At 43.9% G+C, this 16,103-nt stretch overlaps 11 protein-coding genes across 11 annotated transcripts; 3 read left to right on the forward strand and 8 right to left on the reverse strand.

Annotated features, from left to right (window-relative positions):
- Positions 1 to 113: 113 nt before the first annotated feature.
- On the reverse strand, positions 114 to 975 carry DI09_55p10 (uncharacterized protein; the record flags this gene model as incomplete). The annotated part of the gene is made up of 2 exons (XM_013381777.1): positions 114 to 755; positions 787 to 975. Coding segments are annotated over 2 exons (831 nt in total), but the record flags the coding sequence as incomplete, so codon positions are not given.
- A 234-nt stretch (positions 976 to 1,209) lies between these two features.
- On the reverse strand, positions 1,210 to 2,062 carry DI09_55p20 (alpha type subunit of proteasome; the record flags this gene model as incomplete). Its single annotated transcript, XM_013381778.1, has 2 exons — positions 1,210 to 1,654; positions 1,680 to 2,062. The coding sequence occupies 2 exons, from the start codon at positions 2,060 to 2,062 to the stop codon at positions 1,210 to 1,212; spliced, it is 828 nt and encodes a 275-aa protein (XP_013237232.1).
- A 145-nt stretch (positions 2,063 to 2,207) lies between these two features.
- On the reverse strand, positions 2,208 to 3,056 carry DI09_55p30 (uncharacterized protein; the record flags this gene model as incomplete). The annotated part of the gene is made up of 1 exon (XM_013381779.1): positions 2,208 to 3,056. One exon carries the CDS (start codon positions 3,054 to 3,056, stop codon positions 2,208 to 2,210), a length of 849 nt encoding a protein of 282 aa, XP_013237233.1.
- A 666-nt stretch (positions 3,057 to 3,722) lies between these two features.
- DI09_55p40 (cytoplasmic tRNA 2-thiolation protein 1) lies at positions 3,723 to 4,926 on the reverse strand (the record flags this gene model as incomplete). The annotated part of the gene is made up of 6 exons (XM_013381780.1): positions 3,723 to 3,901; positions 3,931 to 4,005; positions 4,029 to 4,153; positions 4,181 to 4,330; positions 4,360 to 4,601; positions 4,630 to 4,926. The coding sequence occupies 6 exons, from the start codon at positions 4,924 to 4,926 to the stop codon at positions 3,723 to 3,725; spliced, it is 1,068 nt and encodes a 355-aa protein (XP_013237234.1).
- A 50-nt stretch (positions 4,927 to 4,976) lies between these two features.
- Positions 4,977 to 5,580, reverse strand: DI09_55p50 (uncharacterized protein; the record flags this gene model as incomplete). The annotated part of the gene is made up of 2 exons (XM_013381781.1): positions 4,977 to 5,434; positions 5,466 to 5,580. The coding sequence occupies 2 exons, from the start codon at positions 5,578 to 5,580 to the stop codon at positions 4,977 to 4,979; spliced, it is 573 nt and encodes a 190-aa protein (XP_013237235.1).
- Positions 5,581 to 5,592: 12 nt separating this feature from the next.
- Positions 5,593 to 6,477, reverse strand: DI09_55p60 (uncharacterized protein; the record flags this gene model as incomplete). The annotated part of the gene is made up of 1 exon (XM_013381782.1): positions 5,593 to 6,477. One exon carries the CDS (start codon positions 6,475 to 6,477, stop codon positions 5,593 to 5,595), a length of 885 nt encoding a protein of 294 aa, XP_013237236.1.
- A 183-nt stretch (positions 6,478 to 6,660) lies between these two features.
- On the forward strand, positions 6,661 to 7,047 carry DI09_55p70 (uncharacterized protein; the record flags this gene model as incomplete). The annotated part of the gene is made up of 1 exon (XM_013381783.1): positions 6,661 to 7,047. One exon carries the CDS (start codon positions 6,661 to 6,663, stop codon positions 7,045 to 7,047), a length of 387 nt encoding a protein of 128 aa, XP_013237237.1.
- A 150-nt stretch (positions 7,048 to 7,197) lies between these two features.
- Positions 7,198 to 8,691, forward strand: DI09_55p80 (uncharacterized protein; the record flags this gene model as incomplete). The annotated part of the gene is made up of 1 exon (XM_013381784.1): positions 7,198 to 8,691. The coding sequence occupies one exon, from the start codon at positions 7,198 to 7,200 to the stop codon at positions 8,689 to 8,691; it is 1,494 nt and encodes a 497-aa protein (XP_013237238.1).
- A 376-nt stretch (positions 8,692 to 9,067) lies between these two features.
- On the reverse strand, positions 9,068 to 10,654 carry DI09_55p90 (serine/threonine kinase; the record flags this gene model as incomplete). Its single annotated transcript, XM_013381785.1, has 1 exon — positions 9,068 to 10,654. One exon carries the CDS (start codon positions 10,652 to 10,654, stop codon positions 9,068 to 9,070), a length of 1,587 nt encoding a protein of 528 aa, XP_013237239.1.
- A 189-nt stretch (positions 10,655 to 10,843) lies between these two features.
- DI09_55p100 (uncharacterized protein) lies at positions 10,844 to 13,816 on the reverse strand (the record flags this gene model as incomplete). Its single annotated transcript, XM_013381766.1, has 2 exons — positions 10,844 to 11,098; positions 11,165 to 13,816. The coding sequence occupies 2 exons, from the start codon at positions 13,814 to 13,816 to the stop codon at positions 10,844 to 10,846; spliced, it is 2,907 nt and encodes a 968-aa protein (XP_013237220.1).
- Positions 13,817 to 14,164: 348 nt separating this feature from the next.
- Positions 14,165 to 15,097, forward strand: DI09_55p110 (uncharacterized protein; the record flags this gene model as incomplete). Its single annotated transcript, XM_013381767.1, has 4 exons — positions 14,165 to 14,199; positions 14,227 to 14,739; positions 14,763 to 14,885; positions 14,911 to 15,097. The coding sequence occupies 4 exons, from the start codon at positions 14,165 to 14,167 to the stop codon at positions 15,095 to 15,097; spliced, it is 858 nt and encodes a 285-aa protein (XP_013237221.1).
- Positions 15,098 to 16,103: the final 1,006 nt, after the last annotated feature.

Consider the following 16,103-nt stretch of genomic DNA (forward strand, 5'->3'; position numbering starts at 1 on the left):
GCATTTAGAACTGTATTTTGATTAAAAATGGGAGTTTGTGTTGAAAAAGAAGGATCAAACGATGCTTCTGGTGGACAGTCAAGGGGCAAACTAGAGCCATGCAGCTCTTTTACAGGAGAAGTTCCAGATTCGTTTAATCCTAAAATTAAATTCGTGTTTGAAGCACAGGTAGATGTGCAGGATGAAGGTGAAGATAGAAAATTCATCTCTCCCGGTGTAGGTGGAAGTACTTGAGCACCATCATCATTGATTGTAGTTGGCTTCTTTTGCTTTGGAAGCTTTCCCCATCCCCAAGACCAAAATGAAGAAGACTGTCTTTCTTGATTGGCATTAGAACGAAGTCCAGCTATCGAGGTACTGTAGTCATAAATTTCAGAATCGCTCAACGAGTGACCCCGCATTATGATGAGATCATCATCTTGATCGTCATTATGACGATCCTCGTTGGTATCTTTGTTTTCAACCTGTTTTTCACGAGAGCTTGGAGTGATGCCAACCGATGATGTATAGTCAACTTCCGAATCTGAGAGCGGATAGGTTATTGTCGAGGGTATGACGGCCCTATCGCCCAGAGATAAGTTTGTCAAATTGGACAAAAGATCAGGTGATGGTTTTTGAGAATGGATCAATGGACTGGTAGCATATTCTTCCGGAACTGGATCCAGACTTTCAACCACGAAAAAACATTCCCCAGCCTCACCAACCTTCATACTTATAGATTTGAGTGGGGGAGAGCCATTAACAGAAACATCGACCTATTAATTCTAAATTAAGAACAAGAATTACTATTTTGTCTTGGGGCAAAAGGACCTGAAGCTTTCCAAACCGCACGTGAAATGGGGAACATGAGAAGTGACCAGAGGCGTCTTCAACAACAATCACGTCTATTGCTCCAGTAAGTGTTGATGGGTTAATGTCTCTGTAAAACTCGGATACCGATACAAATACTCGACCAACGCGTTCAACGAATTGCATGTCCAATTGATCAAAGGGATTTTGAAAAAAATTATTTTAAATTCCCTTACAAGGTTGGCATTTTGATGGTGCATGCCATTTTATTCCATACCGCAATAGCCTTGCAAAATAATGCATGCTGCGATGCAAAGTAATTGTATCACCGCGTTGTACTAATTTTAACCCTTGTGGCGCTTTTGGACTTTTGAGAAGCTTTATTTCCTTTGAGAGGAAAGGTTATGTGGAATGTTCTCATCAAATTGACTCCAAATATTCTGTCACTTCAGTTTGAGAAAGCAACACAAACTCAGGCGCCATGGATCGGGTTTGCCATTCTGGAATGTGTGTATTTACGGAAACATGGAAAGGGACCATTCTTAAGATCCCAATTTCTATACAGTCAGCAGAAAAGGAGGAGCCAGAAGCCCCACTGGCTTCATATCCCTCCTTAATTGCGAGAATAGCGGTATGAATTGCGTCTTCAAGGGTGGAGTCTTCTTGATATCGGCGCTCAAGAAAGGCCTTCGCATTTGCAGTATTTTTCCCAATGGCCGTTGCACGCCATTGCCAGAATGTCCCACTAGGGTCGATTTGGTAAAGCGAATGAGGTGTGATCGTTTTCCTCTGATTTCCATCACCGGTGGCAGCAGAATCGTCAAACCCGGCCACCAAAAACGAAACACCAAATGGGCGAACACCGCTATTCATTAAAAAGGCTTCCATACCCTGATTGTGTGTACTCTTGAACGACAGAGGCAAGTTCCTTGACCAAAATTAAGGCAGTTGGATATTCTCTAAAAGCCATCCAATGCTTTTGAGCAATTTTTCGTGCCTTTGCAATAAGTAGTTTGGCATCAGGGCTTATTCCAGAGTAGACCAAGCCTAAGCCCGGCGCTACAAGGGTAACCCGGCTCTCCATCGTGTCAATAAGTGGTGAAGCAAGTCGCTTTTCAGCAGCGAGGACAATGCCCTCCTTCGTTTTTATGCCAACACTTGTATGCCCATTGAGCACCGCTTTTAGGGCATACTCGATTTGTACAAGCTTTCCGGTGGGTGAAAATGTGGTCAAGGAAAAAGAAAAGCGGTCACTGGCTGCATCGCTGGACATCGATCAATTTTAAAAATAATTTAATGCACTTGTTGCAGTCAATTGATGCGCAATTTTCAAATTTAATACACGGATATCCCTTGATTATCGATAATCCCCACATTAATGATTGCTCTTCAATGGGATTGTTGTTTGCAAATGGCCACTAATTAAACTTTATTAGGGAAAAGGTGCTTTTAGTGACGTTTCTCGGTAGGAGAGTGCCAAATAACTCGGCAAACGGACGAGAGGTCCCGCTTGGTACCTCTAAAGACCCAGAGCACGTAGAAATCCCATTGTTACTTCTCTCCCCGCTTTTAAGCCCCTTCCAGGCATCATGAGTATTTTGGATGACTTGAAGTGCGAACTCCTTATTCTTGAATTCGCCATTAAATGCAAAAGAGTTTTCCGGCTTTCCATCGGGGATTTTATATAACTTGAACCAGTCGCGAGTAGTTTCCAATAAACCGGGACATTTTTTCTTGACATCCTCAATATCAGATAATTCAGAAGCCAATGGATCTTCGGAATCAATGGCAATGATTTTCCAGTCTGTTTCGCCCTCATCTATCAGAGCAAGGGCACCGAGCACCTTGACTGACTTGATCTGGCCAGTGAACCCCTTTTGTGCACCAATCTCAATAACATCCAGCGGATCATTATCTCCACGATAGCTCGTATGTTGGCAAGTTTCGGAAGGATCTTCCCACGTCTGGGGAAGGGCTCCATAGTTCCATGGGTATCCATTGAGAGGAAATAGATTGGCAACATATCTCAGAGCACCTTTTTTAACATCCTGCTTAATTGGATTGCCTTCTTCGCAAGTGGAAATCTCCAACTTTGCATTTGTCCAACGGGGGATTTCAAGTACAAAGTTGAATATATCGTCTTGTCCCGTTTTGAGGGGAACATCGTGGAAGAACGAAAGAACCTTTCCAGAATTTCCATCCTCAAGAAATACACGGTATGCTGGCGAATGTTCCTGGCCTAAGGTTCGCAAGTTATATGAAGCCATTGAAGAGTAAAATTTAATTCTAAAAGACACAAGTCTAAGAATTGATATTTTATCAATCCTGTTGATTTGCATGAAAGCAATTTAAATTGTGGGTTTGGATTGCTTTCAACTATGCTTGGAAATAAAAATTAATCCAATCTCGAACATGATTTGTTTAATTTAAAATTAAACATGCTTGATTTTATGAATCCAGCCGGGGATGACGAGAGAATCAGGGAATTTATCATGCAAAACTACCGAGAAATCCCCAGTCTTTTTGATTACAAGGGTACCGAAGAGATCAAATCTGTGCAGGTATTTCTTCCATCTTTATCCTTTAGGAACGAGTTGATTCTTACCTCTCGCTAAAGGAAACTGGGTTGCACTTTAACGAAAGGCTGATCTCCAATAGGGAGTTCCGAAATCCAAATATTTATGTGAAGCTGTTAGAATTTGCCGATCTGAACGAATATGCGACGAACATAGAAAAAACCTCGTACGACCCAACCCGGTTTCTTCCCCATACATCCTACAAGCATCTTGGTGAGATGCAACGCGAGGAACACAACCGCCGCTTGTCATCATCTTCTCATAAGTAACTTATGGTAGCGACTAGCGTCAATAACATGCATCATGATACTTACAACATGCACGGCATAACGTTAATAAATAGACCCACCAAAATATTTATGATTTATTGTAGGCGATTTCTCTCCGCCTTCCCTGGTGTTCGTTCTTTTTAATGCCGAGACTAGAATAAAAATGTAAAGGAGCAAACCCTGGGATGTTTCTTCTTAGCCCCTCCAATAACACGCAGGCTTTGCACAGCGGGTTGCTGGAGATATATCCGCATCTAGTACAGTTTTCTAATCAAGTATTGCAGTCAAAATCATACGTTGGACCGGTGCTGAGGGATCTCCAAGTGCACATACGGCAAGCTTAGCAAAAGACTCTCCAGATCGAATGATGTCTACAATTAAGAAACGTGTCTACTTAGGATAATTCTAGGGTTCATCCTCTCCAACTGCTTCAAAAAGGTCCGAGCATGGCCCCTGTAGGCGTTTGGCGCATACTTGCACTCGGTTGAAAAATAAGTCAGCTTTTTGTGATATGCATACCTAAAATGAGTCAAAAGAAACTCCTACATAACAATCTCCTTTTCAAATGTGTATTTGAATGGCTTCGATCGGGGAACGGTCCATGTAGATTTCTCCCCATCACACTCTGATGTGGAATCCTTTGGGTCAGAACATGTCCTTATAGAGGTGCATCGAGCAAGTCGAGGAACATCGCCCCTTAATACTATTTCAATGAGCAAAATCACTTACAATTCAGAAGCACAGTCTCTGCCATATCATCGGCATTATGTCCAGTGACAATTGTACTGGCACCGATGAGCACTGCGCCTCGATCCAGAGCCTGTCTCCGAAATACACCGCAAAATGTGCAATTGTTTTTGTTTCCAATCCTGGCAACAATTTTGTCCATCGTCCATCCTTCATATAGCTCTTCATAGGTTATTATTTTCAATGGAAGCCCATATTCAATTTGGTTCACTTTTACCGTCTAAAATTAGGAGTGTCCGCAGTGAAACCTCTAAAGAGTCGTCGCGATATCCAGAAATACCCTCATCTATGGAGAGCAAAAGTAAGTCCAAGTTATAATTATATCGCTTATTGAGTGTCGTTAAAACATGTGCCAGAACCGTGGAATCTTTTCCTCCAGAAACAGCAATGGCAACCTTGTCACCGGGCTGGAAGAGGGAGCTAGAAGTTATTGTCTGATGGATTTCTTCCTCAAAGAGATAGAAAAAACACCCTTTGCACACGGCCTCTCCAGATAGTGAGCGTCTAATGATGGCACGGGCAGAGGTGCATCTAACACACTGCATTACAAAATCTTTTCCAAAAGTTAATTTTTTTAATTAATTTTATCTCCCCATTAATGAGAAATATATCTCCACAAGCGCTCGGAGGCAAGGAGCCGCGCAGAGATCTCTACTTTGTCATCTAAGATAAAAATCAAATCCTCCTCAATCCATTTTATCGGGTGTTCCTCCTGGAATGCAAGAGTAGAATTTTTGTAATAAGAAATTGCAGCGACAACCAGTCTTCCCCGACATTCTGGATCGCTTTTCCCAAGAATATTTTGCAACTCTCTCAGCGACAGTTCCATTTCGCGTGTATATTTTTTTCTAGATCTCATTTCTGCTTTTGATTTGAACAGGATGGAAGATATCCATTTCCATGTTCCAAACACAATCAGCAAGGAGGGGACCGCGGCAAGAATGGCAAAATTTAATTCATTTGCACGCAATAGTTGATCCAGTGCTTCTAGTGCAGCACTTGCGTCTACCCTGGTTTTTTGAGCTTGGATTAAACCAAGTCTAATCAAATCAACTGAAAACAAAAATGAAAAATCGATCAATACCAGGGTGCCTTAGAGGACTTGAAAGCCTCTCCTCATAGTCCAAATAAATCAAATTGAGCCCCTGGCCTTCTTCAGTGATGGAATATTTTTTTTCGGCAACGTAATCGGCCACCATTCGCTTTAAGCTCTAAGAGTTAAATATTCCACCTGCCTCTGCATCAGATGAGAGTGAAGATTCAATGCCAAATTTTCTCGTTTTATATCTGATCATAGCCCACATGTCTTTTAAAGGAGATATGATCCATTTGATTGACGCAGATATTAGTGTCTCTTTTAATTGGACAAATTTGTCTAGCCACCACTCAACGTTCATCACTGCGATAAGATGGCCGATGGAAGCACAAGAAGCAAAGACTAAAAGTGCCATTGGCCAAGTTCTTAAAATCAAATTTGGCTTTCTAAACGTGGTCAATGATATGGGCGATTCTAGCAGCGATTTCTGATATGTGAGTTGAGGTAAAATTTCGGAAATGTATTTCTCATCACCTTTTAAAGCAGCCATCCACTGGAAATTCATTAATGCCGAAATTTGAATAAATATTTCCATCTTTTTCTGGTGTATTTGAGAGCGAAACGAGTTCTTTGAAAACACAAACCATAGAGGTTTTTTTTGGATGTAATAAACAGGTCCTACTTTTAATTTTGCCTTATCACGCTTACATGCCAATGAATAATAACAGAAACCAACGGGGGATTTTAAAGCCGATGCCCAGAACCGAAAATCTTCATTTAACCCTTCAAGTAGGGAATAAAGCTCCATGATCTTTCTTCCACACACGAGAAACAAGAAAAAAGTTTTATATAATGTTGGTTCTGCGTGTTTTCCCTCAAAAAGAAAAGATACCATTTCAGTAAGTCGAGTAGCCCCGAGCATCGCTGAATAAACGAAAGGGTCTTTTTGAAGGAAAGTAAATGCTTCACTTTTTAAAATCATTTCTTTGATAAGTTTAGGATCAACACAAGAGAAAATATTGGCATCTGCCATAGGCCTGCTGGTAAAGGGGATCTGCATGTCTTTTGCTGCAAGTTGATATGTGCTGAATTTCAAGAATCCAAAGTTGTAAATGAGAATGTTCAAAAGTAAATTTTAGTACACACCAAATTGCAGTTTCAAACCAACAAATTCCGAATCAATTGAGATCAAAGCATACAAGTGCAAATATTACAAAATAAAGCTTTAAATCAAACCCATAAGATGAATGAAAGGCCTTCATTGGCCCCGCCATCAGACCTTCATCGTATGGTATGTGACTACTACAAGCTGGATGCACCAGAGGTATTAGAAATCCCATTGTTAGGAAAGTCATTTTCTGAATTGAATGGCATCAATTTTGATGTGGAAAGCTATTTTGCATTTAAGCTTCTGCCTGAGCTAAATCTGAAATCTTTTAAAAATCTGATGCAAACCCTTAACAAAGGTATGTTCTCAAGCTTACTTTCAGAAATTGAGCTCCTTTCTCACGAATATTCCAAGGTGCTTCGCGAGGACTGGTCATCAATGCTTATTCAAAATGGCTCTTCCCCAAATTGCTCTAACATTGGAATTGGAAGTTTAGACTCTGATATTGTAACCCTAGTTTAAATTTATTTTAACATTAACAGGAATTTTGGAATTTTCTTAAATTAGAGTCTGATAAGGACCTTGCTCTAATTGGCCAGTTCTCAGACGAATCGCAATAAACCAAACCTCGTTGCATGTTGATGCCAGTAAAAAAACAAACGCATCGTGATCATGTTTATGGGTCTATGGACCTCATTTTTGTTTTCTATATTCTCTTTGCTCGTATATCCCTCTTGGGTCTCATCACGCTACTTGCATAGGGAATGTGACTCTAAGGATGATTTGGGATACTTCTCCATAAGAGACTGCTTTTATATTGAAAATAAAGCAGCATCCGTTATTTTAACATCAGGACATTTTAGTGAGGATCACAATCTCGGTGCCATCATCGCAGTCGAAAGGTCTACAAACAAGAAAATTTTTAACGCGTCTTCGCTCATATGGTACCTTTCTCCAAAAACAGGCCAATTATTCAATTTATGGGAGGATATGTTTCGGATGGAGCCCTTTTCTCAAGGTCCACACCCACGATATATTTGTCTGCGGCCAAGAACGCTAGAACACGAAGAGCGATCTTCTTGGGTTATCGAAGAAGATCCAATCGCAACAGAAAGTGATTCTAAACTGTTGGTGAGACACGAGGCATCTGGTCGTATATTAACATTTAATGGAGTAAATCGCTCAGTTTCTCTTGAACCACACAGAGAATTCATCGGCAAGGGTGGTCTTTCTGCTGTTGCCCACACTTGCGAGCCATTTCGCCTTAAACATGCATCTTCTTTTTACCAAAAGCCTATGGAAGATTCTCTAACCACGTATAGATCTTCAATCACCGATCAGCGATGGAGTTTTGTGCCATTTGCCGAATCTCTCTTTATGATCATAACACAAAGAAAGAATAACAGCTATTTGGCGATCTCTGACAGTCATACTACTATCAATGGTACAAGAAGAGTGACGACAGCAGCGCTAGATATTGATGATCCGCGGCAAATTTGGTTCACTGAATTTACATCCCAAATGGGTGATAGTGAAGTGATAAGGAACTTGGCGACCGGACAGATCCTCGACGCAGCAATTAATGATAATGAAGAGAATTCGGATCCTTTTTTCGACTTGCCATCTCGAAACGACTTTCTCGGTAATGATGATGAAGAGGAAGAAGAGGAAGAAGAAGCAGAGTCCTATAAAAAAGATTCTATATACCTCGTCACTTGCCCTTTTTTTCGCTCCTGCAAAAATTACAGTGAATATCCATTCTGGAATTTTGATTTTTTCCTGAAACGATTTTCCATCCATCTACCAGATCTTGTGAAAAGACAATCAGAGCAAAGAAACCCATCCGTCACGTTCTCCAGTGGTCGACTTGTACAAAAAAAGAGCAAGGAAAAACGCATGGCCGATGCACTTTCGTTTATGGATCCAAACAGCAAAGAGACATGCATATCTCTGCGTCTCCATAAGGATATCTCCAACTTTGCCATTTCATTAAAGCAAGAGGAGGGGAATGCGTTAATGCTGGAGCATGTTATTGACAAATATTTGCCAGATGGTACTATCGATAAAGCCAAAATTCCCTCACGCCAGTACTGGGTGCGCTTGCCTCTAAATGAAGCGGACGACCCTATGGCCTTAGCTGCTCTCACCAGTGGAAAAATGAACTAACATCAGTAGACGTCTTTTTCGACGGAAAAAATCGCTATATAGATGTGTGTAGGGTTCTACGACTACAAGGTATATAGGCAGCCTGGGTAATTTAAGTCTCTTCAGATCAAAAGAAGAAATGAAGTTAGTCCATGTATGCTGACGCGAACTTATGTGTGCATCGATTTGAACAGATGATAGTGGCCGTTTAGCCCATAGAAATAAACTGCAAGTTTACAAGTAACCATTTGCCTTTTTTCAGCAACCATTTGATGGGAGTAACCCTGGTCCGATGCCGTCCCCCATTCAAAGATAGATGCGAGTAACATACACACCAATTCAACAAGCAGTTTTATGTTTTAATTTTTCGCCAAATGGGTTTTGTATAATAAATTAGTTAGGTTCTTGCCAGACGAATGGCAATCATGAAGAAAGGGGATGTTCCTGATTTCAGATAGTCCACTGATATCTGCGTATTTCCTTGGACACAAATCACATAAAGCGTATTGGAAATCGTCGGGTCAATTTCAATCATCTCCTCCACGCTTTCCCGAGAGCCTCGCTTGACCTTGCCATGAATTTTATCTCTCGATGCGGTCGTATCTTTACAGATGCCAAGACAGGCTTTGGGACCAATGTGCCTCTCTGCTTTTCGCTTAACGAGCGAGGCATACTTGATGAGTGATTTTGGAGTAGTAGGATTTTCAGAAGGCTTATGCGGTACAAAAAGAAGTAGATCAAGAGACTGTTCTTTGCCATTAGGAAAGTCATCGTGTATGACCTGGTAGGAACCAGGCATAAAGTGGTGGATTGACGAAGAAACCACTGAAAAACACCTTTCATCGATACTGCGGTAACCCGAAATTATTGACTGGATCAACGAGTCCTTGTCAGAAAGCCCAACACACTCGTAATAGTGGCGGTAGTTTGGAGGTCCCGCCAACTGCCAAGAACCAGAATTTAACAGACCCGAATACTCTACACATAATCCTTCAAAAAATGAATGCAAAGAAACCACGCGGTTTTTTCGCAAAACTGTCATGACCGATGAACACACTTGAGGACTTTTGTAAAATCGGTTGGTAGCAACAAGCTCTGAAACGAATATGTTTGGAGAGACACAGGCAATGGCTTCATTAGGATTTTGGAGACCGACCTCTTTCTGGCAAATAGCCTCGACGTCGCTCGGAATTACCTTGTCAGATGCGTAGAACCAACCAGAGAGGGAGACGCGCGTGCCACCAAAGATTTCTTCAACCGCATGAAACGAGCGATCTGAAACCGCAAAGAAGATCAACATATTGCGACATGGGTGTACGCAATCAACAACTACCGTCGGATATAAACGATGCATTATCGGAGCCGCACCAAACAGCTGCAAAGAACCCCCGAAAAGGGGTTCCTCATCAACAACATAAAGAACCCATGCAAAAAGCCGGCCCTCAAGTGCATCATCATGGCATAACAGAAACGAGCCAGGTAAATAAACTTGCGCAGCGATAGCCATCTGTTTCAGATCGATGGTCTGCCCCGTGAGCGATTCGAGCAGTGTCATTACGGGTGAGGGGTTTTCCTGTGCTGTAAAAAGGGTTACCGCTACTCTTATTGCCGGAAAATTGGCTATACCCCCATCAGCAGGTCTCACATTTTTGTCAGCATCGCAGGTGGTAGTATTTTCCCGCAGCGTTTTGAGATCCATTGACTGGAAAAAATCATGAAGGTCGTTTCGGCGATGGAAAAAGCGCACTACTTTGTGACACTCATCTGTTTCGGCTGTTTTTTTTTGCTGGGCATAAAGTATTTCATGGCGCATGGTGTCGATAAGAGAAGCATCGGAGACAAAATTTGGAAGGGATGCGAATTGGAACGGGAAGCTCCTGAGTATAGCGCCCGTTTCTTTGTCCTCAAAAGGCTTGCCTGCGAGAAACGCCGTCCTAAAGTGGTTGATGAAGTTGGATGCTGTATATGCTGCATTGATGTCCATGTTAGTTGATGTTAAATTTAATTAAATTCCAGAGTTCCAAGTCGGGGTTTTCACACAAGACCATGCGATTACGGTTCCCTGTGGTGGTAGGTGGATTTGAGTTTAAATGTCATTGACAGCAAGAGTAGGCTTGATACCATCTCCCAATAAACCGATGTGTATTTAATCGTGACGGGTGTGTTTAACGCCTCACTGGTCAAGTAGCAGAGCAGCAAGCTCTTCCTCATCGCCAACAATATCGGCGCCATCGCCACTTTCTTCAATGGACGCATCTTCAGCCTGTTCTTCCAATTCTTGAAGCTGATGACGCGCCTCACCCTCGATGACGGCGCGCTGAATTGCATGCTTTCGCCTTGCTCGCTGCTGCACACGCTCTTCGATAGTGCCTGCTGTGATCAATCGGTACACAGTCACCTGCTTTGTCTGTCCTAGCCGATGCGCCCTCTATGGGTTAAGTACAAGGCAAAAAAATTAACAAAGCAAGTCAAAAAAACAGCATAAAAAACGTACGTCCATCGCTTGTTGGTCAACAGTGGGATTCCAATCTGAATCGTAAAACACAACGGTGTCTGCGGCGGTCAAATTGATTCCAAGGCCGCCTGCTCGTGTTGAAAGAAGAAAGAGGAAAATGCTTGGATCCGTTTGAAAAGCATAAACCAGATCGCGGCGATCCTCAATGCGACAGGTGCCATCAAGGCGTACAAGTGAAAAAGAAAGAGAAGAGAGGATCTCCTCTGCAATGTCCATCATACGTGTCATCTGGAAATAGACTAGTACACGGTGTCCTTCTGTCTTGAGACGGTTAAGCAGTGTTATCAAAGCAGCCAACTTACCGCTTGCTTCGATACGCTCGCCCACAGCCGGTAGTCGCGGCCCTAGCGGACAAGGTCCCGAAATTGACAAGCTGTTAGCGGTAGACCTTGCTTCATTAAATGGCAGAACAATTGTACTGCACGAAGTGGCAGTACGAAATGCAGACATTGCACTGTTGTGAGCGGGGTGTGAAGCACATAATCCCAAATGGCGGGGGCGAGGTTGCAAAAAGCCTCTGGCTGAGCCACTAATCGAAAGCGCTGGTAATGGTGCCACTGCTCCAACTACCCATGCAGGTCCGCTGCGTAAAAGCCTGGAACATATTAAAGAGTCCTCAAGAGCAGGAATCTTGAGCGTCTTCACAGGCGCAAGCCTACATGTCTCCAATGCCTTACTTGGTGGCGGTAAAAAGGCGCCAAATGTATCAATGCAGCTAGATAGCTTAGATGAATTGGATACATCGAGGAGAAGGCGGGGAACAACCACAGTAGCTGGAGCTGGGATAAGCAGCGGCGCCTGAACGATGGCAGGCAATAGCAGCTCTGGATGGTTACATAGCTTACGTGCCTGCATGACGGCATTTTTGAGTAATGCTAGTTGGCGATGGCTCCGAGTTGTCATGGTGGCCCGGAGCTGCGCCATTAAAACCTTCTGTAGTGCTGAGGGTGGCACTACAAAATCAATTTCGATTTTGTCGACCAACTCCATCTCTACGTCACGCTTGAGCCGGCGCAACATGAATGGCCGCAAAATTGCATGCAGCCGGCGCAACTGGAATGCATCCCCAAAAGCAGCGGCGCCGGTGGCAGGCCTTGCACCCCTTGGCGGGTCTTGCTCGATCTCTTTGGAGAACCATGAAGCAAATTCTTCATGCGAGTCGAAGAGTCCAGGCATGATAAAGTGCAGGAGCGCCCATAGCTCAGCCATGGAGTTTTGAATTGGGGTTCCCGTTAATAAAAGACGGTTCCGCGCAGGCACATTCAGAAGCGTACGCCAACGCACGCTGCTCGAAGATTTGATTGCTTGAGCTTCATCAAGAATCATATAGCGCCACGGAAGGCGGCTTAAAATTCGTTCATCTGAAACCACAATTTGGTACGACGTCACGACAACGTGAAATGCAGAAGCGTGACCGCGGAGCAATGCCCTTCGATCGGGCCCCCAATACGGCAGTGCCACAAAAGAAGGCACGAAACGTGCCAGCTCGTCCATCCAATTGTGCAGCGTGGATGCTGGCGAAACCACAAGAAAGGGACCCTGGACTCCATGGCGCTCCACAAGATGAGCCAGCAATGCAATCGATTGTACGGTCTTTCCGAGCCCCATTTCATCTGCAAGGATTCCATTGATGCCTTGGTCATAAAGTGAGGCCAGCCAAGAAAGTCCACGCAACTGATATGGTTTGAGGGTACAGTGCAGCATTCCCGGTGCTGTGACCGCTGGCACGGAGGCGGCCACCATATTTGAGCCGGCTTCTGCATCTTCCTTAGTGAAAGTTGAGACCTCACATACAGGTGCTTGTATTGTGTCGTTGACGGGTATTTTTGCTGTATCGGTGGAAGACAATTCATTGGAGCCATTGGCCACATCGCCCGATGGTGCCAGCTTACGAGCCATAAAATGTGCATAAAGCTCCGTTTGATTGATCAAAAAGTCGAGTTTGCGTGCTTGCCGTCGTACTTCACGAGCCTCCTCTTCGGCGCGACGCTGTTCCGCGGCTTGCCGCTCCGCTCGTCGCCGCAGCTCTTTCTCTTCACGCTCATTTTTTCGCCAAAAAGTCAATACATCCCGCATTGCGCGGCGTTGAGTACCCAGCGGGTCTGAAATGGCCAGAGTTGCTATTTGCGTACGCCGCACCTCTCTCAAAGCAAGCGATGCTACTTTCCTGGCATTTCCTTGCATAATCATACTCGATTTGGCCATCAAAGAATACTGGCTCTTGATGTTATGTACAATGGATGTCCAGATGGGGACGTTGGATGACATCGAGGTTTCTATTTTCTGCTTTTTTTCCAACAATTGATGCTGTTTTGCTATCTGGGCCGGTTCTTGCTTTCTGACCCGCTTGTTGCTCTTCTTTTCCCCCTTCTCCTGCATCTTCTTGAGTCGATGTAAAATAGATGCTGACATGGACGGCGTCAGAGTGGCAGCGCAAGATGAAGAGGAGCCAGATACCGCTGCAATTCGAAGAGAGTGCTCCTCCATCACCATTGCCGCAAATTGTGCGTCATTTGGAAGGAGAACACGGTCGAGCCACGAGAACAAATCTGTGTATACCAAATTGGGGTCGTTGTAGAAGAGCTCCGATTTTTCCAGTTGATGAGAGATATGCTCCGGCGACGACGCCATCAGCAGCCAAAATTAAATTGAATTAAACTTCATGCAACAATGTTGTAATAGTAAACTTGGAATGAATAAATAAATATGGTGGAATAAAAGGTTAAATTCGGACACTTAATTTAAATTTGCATCTTTATGGGCGAGCAGTGCATGCCTTGCGTGGTCACCTCTGTTGGTGCTTTTGGCGGCGCTGCAGTGTATTTTTGGACATTGCGACACGGAAAATTTGGCAGGATCCCCGCGCTTGCCATATCTGGATCGTTTGCTACTATTGCGCTTTGCCGCATCCGTACCTTTCTCAAAAAAGAACCGTAAATTTACAACTTGAGTTTTAAAGTTTAATAACCCTTTGGCCTAATGAAACCTGATGACAAAAAAGAGACAGATGCAAAGTAAGTACATCAGTGGCTCAATAGAAGATTCGGGTCCATGGCCAAGCTTCTAGCCCGAGCGGAGGATGCAGAAAAACAGGAGGCCATTTCCCGCCAACGTGGCGAGACACTTTTCGTTGGTGGGGGTCAGGCTGTTCACGGTCGCAATTCCACTGATTTGCATGGAAACCCACTTTCAATGGTCTCCTCGTTGATCCAGCGGATATTTTCGTCAGATCATCGTGTCGCATCGCCAGTGCCGTCCACAAGCCCGCAACCGCGACTCGTGCTTTGGCGCGACGGCTGGCAGCTGCTCGTCTCGTCCGCACTGGATGACGAATTGCGTTCATACGAAGATCCGCTGCTCGAGCGTATTATGGAGGGTAAGGCGCCGTCTTCGATTCTTGGGATTTCTCACGGGGGTGAGATCGACATCCACATAGACACCAGCCGCATCAACGATGCATACGAGCCAGGCAGCCCTCCAGGCTCCTTTATATCTCTGCCGGACCATCCAGAGAGCTCTGCTTGCATCCAAGCCAGCGGTGTAAAGCTCGGAAGGTATAAAAATTTTCTAATTCAAGCCTTCGCCCGCCCACGGACCTGCCAATAGACTTAACAACTGCTCCCGCCTCCGCCGAACCCACAGTCACGCCTATTGGTAGGGGCGATGGTTCCCTTGTTGTAATAGATGTGCTCGGGACGAGGTATGCAAGCTCTATTTATTTTCAGACATGCTATTCCCTATGATGTCACATCAGCTACCATTGGCGACCTTCTTGCATATGTACGTCAGGAATTCGCCATTTCCGACCTCGCGCACCGTGGCGTTTCTGGTCTTTTATCTCTTTCTGCCATGGAACACTCGAAGACAATTGATGCAGCAGGACTTTCTCGCACCATTCTCGTTGCTCTCTGAAAAAGTGCTAAATAAATTTACCACCCATGTGTGAGCAAACAAGTTGTCAGATTGGCAGGACTTTGGTAGCAAACCAAATATTCTTAACTACAGTCGGGTGGAAAAAGAATATTTGCAAGGGTGGCGATGTCACACGAATGAGCGGGCTCCTGCATGGAACCAAATCTGCATATTGCAAGGAGCGCGGCTAAAATATGGATACAAAAGAGACACTCGCTGAACCCTGCACATGTACAGAAGCGTGCGTATGGAAGTATGTGAATTGGCCCTTCGCTAGTGGCGAAAACTGCTACGGTTCCTGCAGGATAGAGAGAACAGTTCTTATCAGGCAGGGTTGGGGTATGGAAGGAAAGTCTTGTTTTGCGAGGCTGAAATTTTGCTCGCTGACGAAAGCCAAGGTCAAGAATGCAGAGTGCCGCATTGACAAAATCCTCGCCAAAGAGGGAAATCACACACACAAGCCAGCGATCGTGTACAAGGAGTTCATCCAATTGCATGCCACAGAAATTTTAGTCTTAAAAGCTAGCCTGCCCATCAAAATTAAACCCAATTTATTAGGGTTGGTAAAGTCTCCTTTTCCACGCAATTTATTTCCAACGGATGCAGTGGGATACAAAACAATTGTTTAGTGCAATCTCTGGAATGAAATTTAAGGGCTGAGTAGCACCGGCAGAGTTGGGAATATATACCGAGGTTGAGTAGACGCCAAACAGGTAAAAAAGTTCCACTAGTAAAAATATCCGATAAATCATATGCCGCTATCTTTGTAAAAATGAGGATGCTTTATGTTCTTTTTGGCCATAAATACATATTTGATGCAAGAAAAAATTTGGCAAGAAAGCTAAGAAATATGGAAGCTACAAAGTGTTATCATACAATGTTGGGCTTAGAAATGTTGCTTCGCACATCGATATTACTTTTAAACGGCGACCGGCAAAAAAATCAAGGAAAGCGGAAAAAAGAGAGGAATAATGTCGATGGAGCAAATAAAATGCGTAAGTGTACT

The sequence above is a fragment of the Mitosporidium daphniae genome (genome assembly GCF_000760515.2).
Source record: "Mitosporidium daphniae strain UGP3 chromosome Unknown contig-55, whole genome shotgun sequence".
Taxonomy (NCBI): Eukaryota; Fungi; Microsporidia; genus Mitosporidium; species Mitosporidium daphniae.